The sequence below is a fragment of the Bombus vancouverensis genome, chromosome 6 (genome assembly GCF_051014615.1).
Source record: "Bombus vancouverensis nearcticus chromosome 6, iyBomVanc1_principal, whole genome shotgun sequence".
NCBI lineage: Eukaryota > Metazoa > Arthropoda > Insecta > Hymenoptera > Apidae > Bombus > Bombus vancouverensis.
The window spans coordinates 7,670,361-7,683,625 of NC_134916.1; the positions used below are offsets into that span (position 1 = coordinate 7,670,361).

Genomic DNA, 13,265 nt, shown 5'->3' on the forward strand with positions numbered 1-13,265 from the left:
GTAAATTCATCAATCGGTGCATTTCGCAAGCTAATCATTTTTAAAATATATTCAACTTCTCGGTCTAAAAGCGGGAAGAATTTTCGTAATTTCGTGCATTGCACTGTGTAATTGCAATTGCACAGTAACACTGTGTAGCAGTTTAACGAAACTGAATCTCGGCGTATAGCCGAAAGTATAAAATAATTTCTAATGAAATACATTCGTTCCAAATATAAAACATTTTACGTTTCCGATCGAAACAGTGAGATACATGTTTCCAAAAATTATTTACTTCGTTAATTTATTTATTTGTTTATTGATGGGAAAAATCCATTAGTGAAAAACATTGTACGTGTGTGAGATACAGAGTGATAAATAAAGCAGTGAGATGGAACAGATAAGAATCTAAAACAAAGTACGAGTTGGCTTAATACGTTCACGCTGGCGCTGCTATTTTATTCCTGTGCTCGTATTCGTACTTGTAATAAATTTATAACATTGAATCGTTATTGTTTTAAATAAATCCTACTTTCTTCAATTAATGTACGTTAAATTTATTTAAATGTTCAACTGTATGGCCATTTGTTCTGGTCACTAAACGAACTACATTTTGGCTGATACGCACCGTTCGATGGAACATTTAAGCGTGAGCCACCGGTGGCGCACGCCGGTCTGAACGTGTTAAGAAAGTGAGGCGACTGATAAAAGATCGGTGAATACACGAACATTATTGACGCGTATTATCCATTCGATTAAAGTACCTAAATTAATCATAGTTCGTCGTATTATCATATTAAAGATTATCGGAGGATCGTATGAATTAAGATAAAAATGTCTTCCCGATAATTGAAAAAGACACATTTGCATCTCGGTTAAACGAACTTATTCAGGTTACGAGCGAAAGAAGGTCCGAAAGAAAATATGTTCTATAGATGAGTGACATACATGTTTGATCGGCTTCGTGGAAAGTTTGTCGAATGCAGAAGAAGATTTCCGAAGTAGCACGGTTGCTCGTGTATATTCGCCTTCGATGTATTGGCGAAGAGTTTTAACATGGGCCATTGGGTCGGAGTAAAAACATTTTGTTACGTAACATTGGAACGGAAACTCACGTGGACGTTTAGAAAGCACCGACTTGGAAAACATATTTCGAAAAGAACTTAGACTGAAATTCGGAAAGGAAACACATACTGATCAGAGTTTACGACAAGTTTTCCTCTTGCATCGCTACCTACGTCGAATCTCGAGAAAGTGCTTGTTTTTCAACTAGTAGGAAAAGTGACTTCTCGTCGCGTAAAATATTAGATCTGTAAAAGTGAAATAAACATAATCGCGAACAAATCTTTGTTTCAGATCGTTCGCTCTCCCTGCAAAATGATTTGCGCTTCGAACGTTATACGATATTGCGGAAACGTACGAGTTGGTTTCATTTTGTTGGTTTAGTATATTCATTCCGTTCGATTTTTCGTCACAGATGAAAATTGAAAAGTTTCATCCAACTAGTATTCACGTACCATGCGTTTATCAACAAACAGTTTTAATATCCAGTAGCTTTATTCGTATCTTTGTTAAACAGAAATCATTATTCCCTGCACGTTAATGGATTTCGCAAAGAATACGTATACAATTTTATGCTTCCATTTTAGCTTTGCTTTTAAATATCCAAGAGAAACGAACATCTCTCCAACAATTTGCAGATTTTTCTACACTTTAGTAGTATATTTTTTAGTACATATATTCGCTTAGAAAATGCTCATTATAATTTTTCGATGTTGCTAATCGAAGCCTTAGAAAGTAAAAACAATACCATTTTTCATTCCGTGCCGCGTACTACGAACAACTTTTGATTTTAAACGCAATAAATGTGTACAATAAAATCCTATATAGTGGCACCTGTACATGGATTACAAAGAACTTTTCAATTTTTAAAGGATTACGTAGAATATAAATTAAAACGCCGAACGAGCGTTTGTAACGTGTATTCGTCGAACGCGAATTCAAGTAAACGCTGAAATATCGTGCAAACTTTTTAAATAATTTGAAATCAGTTTAAAAGCAACTGGAAAACGCTTTTTGTAGGTATCTTCATACTTGCTTCGTACTTACCTCCTCTATTCAAGCTACTTATATAATAGCGGAACAATGAATTAATTAAAATTCATCGACCTATACCATCAGTCGGTGACTAAATAAAAATAAAAGCGCTGGGTTAGCATCGTTCTTTAAAATCCGGACCCTATAAAAAACGAAAACAATTAACCGAACCTTTTAAAGAGGCTAAACCTGGTAACACTGACGCAGCCTCAACTTAGTTGGTCTATTCAGCTGGTCGAGTGTTTTCGTGATCAAGGATGCGGAGCTTTATTAAGGCTAGCAGTGTATTTACTAAAAACTGCTTCCGTAAGCGCGCAACTTTGAAAGCGAGGTGCTTGCCGCTTTGACAAGAAACGAACAACAATTTGCATTCTCGAAGTCGCTGCGTTTTCGGCCCGTTGATCATCCTTCCAGCTTCTGCTTTTCCCGAATTTCCGTCGGTGAATTTGTAATTACATGATTCCGCTTAACGTGTACGGCATGACGAGTTCTTTCAGCAGTGGAAAACCGTTTTACATTTCGCACCTTCTCGCAAAATTCACTTTTGAATTCATCGCACCACGGAGAGCACTTGTGGACGTTTCGTCCTGTTAAATGTGACTATCCATTGTCGTGATTTCCCTTACGTTTTTCCAAGCTTAGAATTCCAAGAATTTATGTATCTTTTCATCGATTAGATTTTACTCGATAATAATATTCACGATAATATAGGTGTATATTCGTAAAAAATAAGCTTTCAAATTAACTTACACGTGGAATATTGAGTTTATTATATAAAATATCGACACATAAAACGCTTCCGGCTTCTGCTTCCAAAATATTCGGGAGATTACGAGAATCGTCGAATTTCAAAAGTAATTTGCTCTAGTGCGTTCCGACATGTGTTAGCATTTCATGGTGTACCGTGCCGAAACTCGTAAAAAGGGAATAATAGAAAACGATTAAAAATTGTATCTATCTAAAGTCTGGTACTTAGTGTTTGATTAATCTTGTAAGAAATATGCGAAAGTTAACATTTATCATGAAGAGAGAGAGAGAGAGAAAAACAAATATTACACGTTTTTTGAAAATTCCTTATTAGTTTGACGAAGTCATTCCGAGTTTCCATCGAGGTGATTTCTTAAGCTGATAGAAACTGGGACACTGGCCTTTAGCGGTAACTTTCTAGCGAAATTAGCTTAGTTCCCGGCGAAGTTTACTGCGAGTAATAAACTCGTAAATCCAGTGCAGCAAAAATTGAGAAATTTGTAAACATGGTGGCCAACGAGTGATAACTGTTGCACAAGAATGAGTCGAGCGCCAGAAGAGCAAAGGAAACTAAACTTTTAACTCTGATAAACTAAACTCGATTTCCCGTAAAACGTGGATAGTTCTTCGCTAAAAATCGTATTAAAATTCACGTAAAATTATTTCGTATTAGTCGAACTTGCTATACGAAACATAAGAAACGTAATTCTCGAGAAAATTTAATTACACAAAAGTAATATCATACCTATACCTGCCTATACCTCCGACTATCTTAACGTGTTTGTACCAATAAGCACGACAATGCTTGGTGATCTATTAATTATATAGCTAAACGATAATATCATTATCTGATAACAAGTTGATTTTCGAATCGATATACCTACAATAAAAAAAAAAAAAAAACAGTAAAATGTTGGTCATTTCTGGAAGCTAGCACCTTGGGAGTTTTCCAGCATATCGTAACTGGGAGACGTCAGTTCGGCGTTTTATTCAATGTTTTATCGAACACGAATTACCCTTTCTTCGTGCTAATGCCCCCCAAAGAATGGCCGCATTAATGGTTTTTAGCCTCGCTCGTGCGGAATTAACGAGCAAGTGACAGAAAACTTTCGCTACGTTTCCTTTCAACCGACTTCCATTCAGTCTTTGCTCGCTTGGATTACGGTTCTTTAACGTTATTGTTCCCGGGGAATTTTTAATATTAATGGCCATCATCGGCTACCGGTGTACCAGCGCAGCGATTCGAAACGTCCGTGATTTAAAGGCTAACATCAAGGCACGGCTCGTGTCACACGAACTATGCATTAAGGGCAAATTTGAATTTAAGATGACTCAAGAGCTCTTTGTGAGACCGATCCTTATTTTTGTCTATGCAAGCGGGCTGTGAGGGTAACTCGTTAGACGAACCTCTTTAACGTCATACTCGATCCTATGTTTTGCAACGATTGCTCTTTTCCACTTGACATCGATTCTTTTTCATACTTCTTGCCTCTTTCCTTCCTTCCTTCCTTCCTTCCTTCCTTCCTTCCTTCATTCATTCATTCGTTCGTTCGTTCGTTCTTTCCTTCAATTTCTTTTCCTTATCCGTTTTGGCCTTTGCAAGTTCAAGTAGAGGAAATTATGGCTACAAAGTGGTATAACAGCACAATGTTATACCAAAGTAACAGAATTTTGCAGAGCAGGATGGTTTACGTAAGAATAGCGTAATGTTTAAACGCACAAGTAGATAAATAAAAGAGAGTAGAAATTGAATAGGATTAACTGACAACGTATCAAATTGTAAAATTGCTGTAAAATTGCAAAAAGTTATAAAATTGCTTTAGAAGACGCAAAATGATACATCTTGTTACGTGTAATATCATAGTATTCAGGTGAAGTACAGTGATCTTCGGTAATTCGTGATTTTAGTTTTCCCTGAAAGTTGCAAACTAATTCACAGGGACAAACATACGGCCGTTGTAATCTCGTGTCCGTTTAATTAACAAGAACTATCGCGTTAATGTAAATTAGTAATTTTCAATGTTGCAACGATGACACTGAACATGAATGATGAAATGATCTATATCGTTCGTAATACATTAACCAACGACGTATTAGCGAGTGGTTTTCAATTAAATCGAATACGTGAAAATGTTATATTAACATTTTACGTGGGGAGTGGAGCAGCCTCGAAAAGGACATGTTTTCCTACATATACACACACGAGTTAGCATAATTGATATTACGCTATGGCGTAACGTCATTCACCCCATTATGCAAGAGGTCGCTGTTCAAATTAATATTAACACCTTATTAGCAGCCAGGAAATTACAATTTCTCGCAGGTACCACCCACTTCAACTGTTACTTTTATAAGGATACTAATTTTATAATGCGCGTTATGGACAAACCGACACAAAATTGTTATTATCACTTAACGATGGTATCGCATTAATGGAGTACGGTACCGTGCGTATACTGCGTGTAGCAATCGTTGATTAATAATTTCTACCCTCCTAACCAGTTAATCGAAAATTGAAATTCTCTTAAAATGCCGTACGTAGAATTTAATCCTTGTACCGTGTATAGTATATATGTATACGTATCTACATACATATATGTATTACGCGATGTTGGTTTCATCGGTAACATGGAGGAGTAGAGGTACTGATAATAATTAAATTATGATACTCGAAGTGCTTCGAACGTTGAACTCTTCTAAAACGTATAATAGAATTATGTAACTACAGGTTTTCGTATGTTGCGTAATAAATTGTTAATATTAGAGGGAACAATGTTAGGGAAAGTTTCAAGGAAATTTGTTACGTTTTTAAAAGGGGGCTGATTTTGTGATACTGTTGCTTTAAATAAACTACTGAAACTGGCAATTTTACTTGATAACATCGTTACACAAAGTAAAGCTAATTGTAATAATATTGTTTTATACGGAATAAGAAACTTTGATTGAATACGTTTGTAATACAACGTATAGTAACGCAAAGAATTCTAGAAATATTCATTTTCGCCATACCGTAAGATACTCGCGCGACTCCTTTCTCACAGAGAAACTTGCAAAAAGAAAAAACACGTTTGTCAAAATTGAAAAATGTCAATTCGATATTTAATTAAAAGAGAAGCAGCGAAAGAAAAATTACATAGCTACAAAAGCAACCAATTGGAATAAGAAACATGACTAAATCGATGGAAAAAGTGGTAATGGTCGAAAATCGATGCCCGTGAGCCACGCGTGAAATGAAGCAAAGAAAAGCGCGGTATGTAGAGGACGAGCGGTTTATCGAGCGATTTACAATTATTTCAGAGTCAACGAGCGACGTCACGGAAGGAGTTTACGCCGGCGAGCGTGCCCGTTTGGTTTATGGGGTGTTCACAACCCCCGTGAATTCGATCGGCGGTTCGGCCGTCTGCGCTTTCTCCATGAAGAACGTCCTCGAAGTCTTCCAGGGTGCGTTCAAGGAACAAGAAACCATAAACAGCAACTGGTTGCGAGTACTTCCGGAAAAGGTGCCCGAGCCTAGACCCGGTGCATGCGTAAACGACTCCAGGACACTTCCAGACGTGACCGTAAATTTCGTCAAAGCGCACCCCCTCATGGACGATGCGGTCCAATCCTTCTTTGCATTACCTGTGATAACTAAAGTCAGCTTCAAGTAAGTACTTGCTACTCGTTATTCGCCATTTCTTTGTTTGTGATTCCAAGCGGTGTTATGTTGTAATAGGATTCTTCTGCGTAAATACATTTTACTTTTTTAATGGGATTATATATTTTCCTTGGTTCTTCAAGTTGCTCGAGTTATCTTATGAATAGAAGACGAATAGACTTTATTATTTCCGTGAATATGTTGTGAATATTTGAACATATCTTTGCTTGATAGCCGCTTTATCGAAACACTTGTTAATAGCAGTAGTGGTAGTAGTAGTAGTAGTAGTAGTAGTAGTAGCAGTCGGAAAGCGAACTAGACAGCAACTAACTTTATGTTCAAGTCAAACATTGCTTCGTAACAACTTACTATAACAAGCAAGATTGCTAAATGAATGGAATTATACAAAATAGCAACGCAACTTGTTCAACATTAATTTCCGGTACAGTCACAGCTGACGTAATCTCGTAAAGTTTCCAATTATTTGGAGTGTCGAAAATGATACCAATTATAAGAGTACGATGTTGGAATGTAATTTGAAAGAGCGACGATCAAACCAAAGTGTCGTATTCCAGTTACAGATTTACCAAAGTCGCCGTGGATCCTCAAGTGAAGGCGTTGGATGGCAAAGCCTACGATATCCTGTACGTCGGAACAGGTGAGTTACCGCAATTGTGCAGCACGGCGAACAAAAGCACTCGTACGGCATTTAATTATGATAATTTCATAATTATTCGTAGACGACGGCCGAGTTCTCAAAGCGCTCAATACTCGAGCGCCGGATTCTCTGAACAACGTTAGCCAGGTCATCGTCAGCGATGTTCAAGTACTCAAGTACGGTAAGCGGTCCTCGAAAATCTCCACGCATTTTTTCCCTGCAAATGAAACGCTCGAAGCCTCGTGAAATTCAACGTTCGATCGTTCCACATCCGATAAGCATCGATCCAATTATGGAAATCACATTATCTATGTTCAAATTCTAAGCCAACGAATTTAATCAATCCGTTGAATTACCATGTACAAAAATCCTAATAATACGTATTACGAAGAACATAATAATTTTAATTAATATTAAAGTAGTCTTTTTATTCGAGTAATCTTCGTTGATCAAATTTCCAACATTGGTGAAACGTTGACCGATTACGTCGCACGAGCCGCAGCAAACACGTTTTCTTCCGAACGACGAGCCGATATCCCTTCGTGCTTAATCCCTACACGAGAATTAAAGCGTCCAATTCCGTTCACGTTCAGGACAAGCGATCAAGGATCTGTTGGTGGTCCACCTGGCCGGCGAGGCGAGCAAGTTGGTCGTGTTTGCTGACTCCGAAATTCGTGCGGTACCACTGCATCATTGCGACGCGGCAGCGGCGGTCACCTGCGCGTCTTGCGTTGCACTTCAGGATCCACATTGTGCTTGGGACGCTACGAAGAATCTGTGTGTGGCCGTGTCGACTAAGCTGCACGACAGCGATGCTGACAAAACCCTCTTCCAGGACATTATGAACGGCAGACACAAGGGCTGCGGCTACGAGCAAGGTAATTCCCGTTAACGCAAACTCTCCTTAATTGAGTTGAGACATTTAAAGGTCGATCTCGCGCGAGATTATCAAACGTTATCGACGCGTCTCTAATGTAAACTTGTCGTTCTCGCTTGAATTTCTATTTTTCCGTTTTCTTTTTTTTTTTTTTCAATGAATTCACGCTGATTGGTTCCTTTCTTTTTTCTTTTTTTTTTCTCTCTCTTTCTTATTTTCTATCAAAGGATTGGCAATCCTGATAGCAGCGATTACTTAATACGACGAGTCTCTGTGAGATTTGTAGGTTCTCGTAAGAAGCGAGAAACGTTAGTTTCTAAGCAGAATTTAAACGAAAGAAACAACTAACGCTTTCAATTTGGTAGAACGGTATGATATACTAAAAACGCATTAACAGGAGATCTATCCGTACGACGATTAATCGAGGACGGCTAGATAAAAGATAAAAATAAAAGGGCCTATCGTCTTTTCGCTGAAAAAGAATAAATACGTAATTCTATAGCGCGATAACGCACTTTGCGAAGGTCAGGCCGAAAAAGTTAGTTGAATTAGATTGGAAAGTGTCATCGCACAACCTCCATATTCACTAGATATTGCGCAATCGAATTATGGTCTCTCTACAGCACTTCGACGTTTTTAACCGATAAACAAATTTTCTTGCGAAGATAATATCAAAAATGCTATATGTCAATTTACTGAACTGCAAAAATGTAAGTTTTATTCGTTAGAGGAATTAGGTCCCTCTGGTATACAGGGTAAGTCAATCAAAACTATTATTATCTAGAACAACTCGTTACCTATTGATTATACGAAAAAACGTTTTATCTAAAACGAATTATAATGCGTTCGAAGGGACTCGTCGAATGGATGCAATTCGATTTTTTTATATTTTGGCGGTTTCTTCGGCTGTACAAACATTGGAATAAATCTTTATCTCGCACAGGATTAAAGGTTCCTCCTATAGAAGCGACCTCCTTCTGCTTTTTTATATTACGCGTTCTCCAATAGTACTTTTGATTAGAAAAATAGTAACGTGTACCATAGAAACCCCGGCAGAGGGTTAAATCGAACATACTGTGTATAACTCAAAAGGTCTCGACGTTGTTAGGAAAAGTTATAAAAAAAAATCTTGCTAAAAGCTACCTTTTACACGTAATTATGCCGCCAGTCTCGAAAGGGTTAAGTGGTACTCGATTCGACGTTTGCCAAGGCATTTTGACTGGAAGCTGGATTGTTGGAAAGTTACACGGTACACAGCCACATGAATCGTGTAGGAGTTTTCCTCGTTCAACGAGCGTGACGGTAGCTCGCTTACTTAGCCATGGCACGGTTAAATTCGCCGGTTTTTCGCGTTTACACCGGGGCTAAAATGCCGGGGAAGAGAGCTATCCGTGAGAATTGGCTCGCCACGCTCCTTGATCGGTTTCACAGCCTCTCCTCTCCAAGAGGTCTCGACGGAGAAGTTTCGCTCGCCGGATGAAACACGCTTCCTAGAGAGGAATTTTCAACGCCTTTGCCGCGTAACCGTACGATTGTGAATACAGTTATGAATGCGGTATGGTTCGGGCTTCGTAGATCACGTTACGCCGAGCAGTCGAGAGACTCGTAATTGGAATTTCGAGGAAAAATGTTGGCAAATTCGTGTGGATGGTATACTTTGTCGTTCGCGAAGGTTAATAGCGAAATATAGTTGGTCAAATTTCCTTTTAATTTTTTATCGAGTGCTATCAATTAACACTTTAACTGCCACGTTGGTCATTGGTGACCGGAGCGCTTGAACTTCTTACAATTGTAAAAATTGTATGAAAATTGACAGTTAGGGTATTTTGAATATAACCGAAAAATAGAAGATACTTTGAAATAAAAAGTGCCCCATTGGACAATTAAACATTTTTATTAGAACATCGATTAAAAAAAATGAAAACAAATCTTGCATCTAACGGTGCACTGTGTTAAAACACTTTAAACATAAATGTGGCTTATCGATACTATCTGGACAATAGGTGGTCACTTTTTGGTCCGATTCTTAGCAATTTTTTATCCTAACTGTGTGACATTTTTTTTATAACACTCTGCAAAATTTTCCTGCCATTTACGCTTGCCCTTCTTTCTTCTGCATTTCGTGTCGCAATCTTTGTCGAATAAGTTTATTTGACGGCTCTGGTGAATGGCACTGTGTAAGGTGCATTACGAGTGCCATTCTAAAATCAGATACCTTGAGTTTTGTTTTTGTTGCTTGTTTAGAGAGTATCATCACGTTTGAAATTGATGTATTTAACAATAACTCTAAAGTTAATTTTATATACCACTTGAGGGTTCTTCCATATGGTGTAGAATATGCTATCATTTGATCTGATCAATCTACAGCATATTTTCCTCTGTTGTAATCTACCACTACTATTGGTTTATCACAAACATAATTTTTTTTGCGCACCTCTACCATTTCAGCCTAATATCTTCTACACGTTTCAACAATATATTCTGCACGTTTTGCTTACAATAAAATAACGAATGCGGATGGTTTGTTGAAATAAACGAAGCCTTGTTATAATACGTCGCTATCAACTGTTAGCAAGGCGCCACGGTGGTCACCCGTGACCACCAATAAGATAAACGTCCATACATCATCAATTTATTATTATTTTGCCATTATATGCTTTGAATAATAAAAATACTCCCGTGGCGTCCTGAGCGAAAACACGTGATTTCGGCGTGGCAGTCAAAGTGTTAAACGAGATAGATAGTTAAAGTAAGTTTGGGATCTTATTTCAGACGACAACAAAGAGAAATTGCGATCAAAGGAGTTGTTTAAAAGGAGATATTTTCGTAATGAATATGTACGTCTGTGAATAATCTCCTACTAAAACTACTACTGATTACTAGTTTATAGCGTTATGTTACCTGCATCGTACTTTTGGTTTTGTGCTTACTTCCATTCATACAATATAATCTTTTGGGAAAAGAATTGCAAAAGATGCAAAATCGGTTGTGACAACTTTATCGCCTTAAAGGATGAATCATTTTGCCCGTAAAAATTCTACTTTTAAAACCGAGAACTTGTAAAAATGTGTAAATCCCCTTAAAAGTGAAGTAATTCTAACCGTAGAGTTTTGTTATCCGAAAGATTGTAAGATGTTTGTTATAACGAGGGAAACTATTTTAATTAATCGCTGTCAGCATCTATTACCTAGAATCACGTTCGTAATAAATTCTACAAAAATGCGTAAATTTAGTCTCAAGATATCTCATTTCGTCTTGCGATAGTACAAGCGAACGGAAGTTCGAAAAATGTTCGTAGAATCGAGAAAAAAGAATGACAAGACAAGAACCGTCTAAACAGGATATGTTAAAAATGTCTATCGTCGCTTTAACTTTTTAAGCGGAATTTCTCTCAGGAATTTGTCCATTAAACCGAAGAATTTCTTGGGTTAAACTCACCCGGGCGCAGTTGAAAATTTTACCGTTCCACTCCGGTTGCAGGTCTTGTCTAATTTCTGTCAGAAATGGAAAAGAAGAAAAGTAAAAAGGTAAATAAATAAGTAACAAGAAAATAAGAAAACAGGAAGAATTCTTGAAATCTTAAAAACGAACCGCGCCAATATCTCCACGAATTTTCCATCTAGCGGATATAGCGGCATTTCTGAGCGACGCGACGCGAGAAGGACCGCTTCAAACTTACATTTACTTTGTACGCTCGCGAACGATCTTATAAGCTTCGGCATATTCATATTTCACGCTGGTTATATCAGCGGCCATCAATTTCTGTCGTAATCAAATTCGCATCGGCCAGCGACGTAGTAGCACGTGCGACGTTGAGGGGACGCGTGTTACGTGGATGTATCGCGACCGTTTATAAACGTGATTTCTTTCTCCATCGTAGCCATAACAACTATATATTTTGTTATTCGGCCGTCCATTTCAATCGACCAGTCTTCTTTTGCTTTTTTCCCTATATTCATCACCGTTCACCGTACGCTTTTCTCGCGATAGCTCGCACGATGGTTCAGCTGGCAAATAGCCGATAGCAATCGGTCTAGCGATGGAATCGAATTCGGCGCGTATTCGCGAATACAACTAGTAAAAAACATCAAAATACCGTTATAAAGAGCTGCAACTTATCTAGGTTCGTGTTTACTTGAAAATACGCGTGTTTTCTTCAAAGCGAGGCGTTGGAAACTTTACAGTTCAATTTTTAAGCTACCTGCAACGGACTCGATTCCACCGGTAGCAGGCGATGTAGAACTGACAATACGCTTCTTTCGACTGGTCACCGTGGGCTAGAAGATACGTAGACGCGATAACGGGGCTATCGGCCCGATGCAAATGTATCCTGAAATCGATTTATGGTATTCGACACGGCGCGGCGTGCAACAGCGTCAGATGTGTACCGTCTGGTCTGCAGGATAAATTGGAATTTATGCGTCGGTTTACGTCGTCCGATACGCTCCTAACGAGCGTTACTTGGGCCGTTCACCGCTGCTAAAAGTGCTCCAGATCACAGGATCACAATGAGCACAGCCAGGAGCGGTTGTCACGGGGAAAATCGATTTCCCGTACGATCGAACGGGAAACACGGCGGTGATTAGAAGGTAACGTTACACGTCGTGTTTGCTTGGTTTACGTTGACGGGTAAAACCGTCTACGACTTCTCGTGGTAACTTCCCTTCGTTTTAACGACGTTTAGAATTATCGAAGTAGCAAAACAGAATGTAACATCGGAAGCACGGAATTACTTTTCTGCGGCTAATCGAATAGCGTTTTCTCAAACGCATATTTTCTCCTCCAATTTATTATCTTCGCTTGTTTTCGTCGCATAAAATTCCTGGGTTTCCTCTTACGCTGTTCACCACGAAATAACCGCTATAGTCTCGAAAGCACAGTTAGATGTACGTACACTTTCTCATCTTGCGAGTAATCATCCTGTAACGGAGTTTCATTATTTTCTACAACTTAGCTCACCTTCGTCACCTGCGTCAAGCTAAATCACTTGTCCATAGAATATCGACTTTTGTGGTGTCTGAGATTCAAATACGTTACAAAGAAGCATTCTACGAAGGAAAGTCTCGCTTTCGCTCGTGTCAGAGCGACTGCAAGTTGCGTTACCCTTTGCGTTTTGCTATTTGGTTCGCTCGACCGCTAATGGAATCGATTTTTTCCCCGTAACTGGCCTAGAAACGACCGCAAATGACGCGACATTCGGTTTAACGCGTTCTATGGGGTGTAGATCACCGGTGTGAGTCACAACACCGTGACAAAATGGCGAATTCGCT

General features: G+C 38.6%; 1 protein-coding gene across 2 annotated transcripts in view; it reads left to right on the forward strand.

Moving 5' to 3' along the window:
* LOC117157940 (semaphorin-1A) overlaps positions 1-13,265 on the forward strand; it is a 382,000-nt gene that overhangs the window by 360,608 nt on the left and 8,127 nt on the right. For both annotated transcript variants that reach the window (XM_033336297.2, XM_033336296.2), the window contains exons 10-13: positions 6,121-6,469; positions 7,036-7,118; positions 7,201-7,299; positions 7,712-7,996. In XM_033336297.2, coding sequence (XP_033192188.1) covers positions 6,121-6,469; positions 7,036-7,118; positions 7,201-7,299; positions 7,712-7,996 — 816 coding nt within the window. The remainder of the gene's footprint in view (positions 1-6,120; positions 6,470-7,035; positions 7,119-7,200; positions 7,300-7,711; positions 7,997-13,265) is intronic.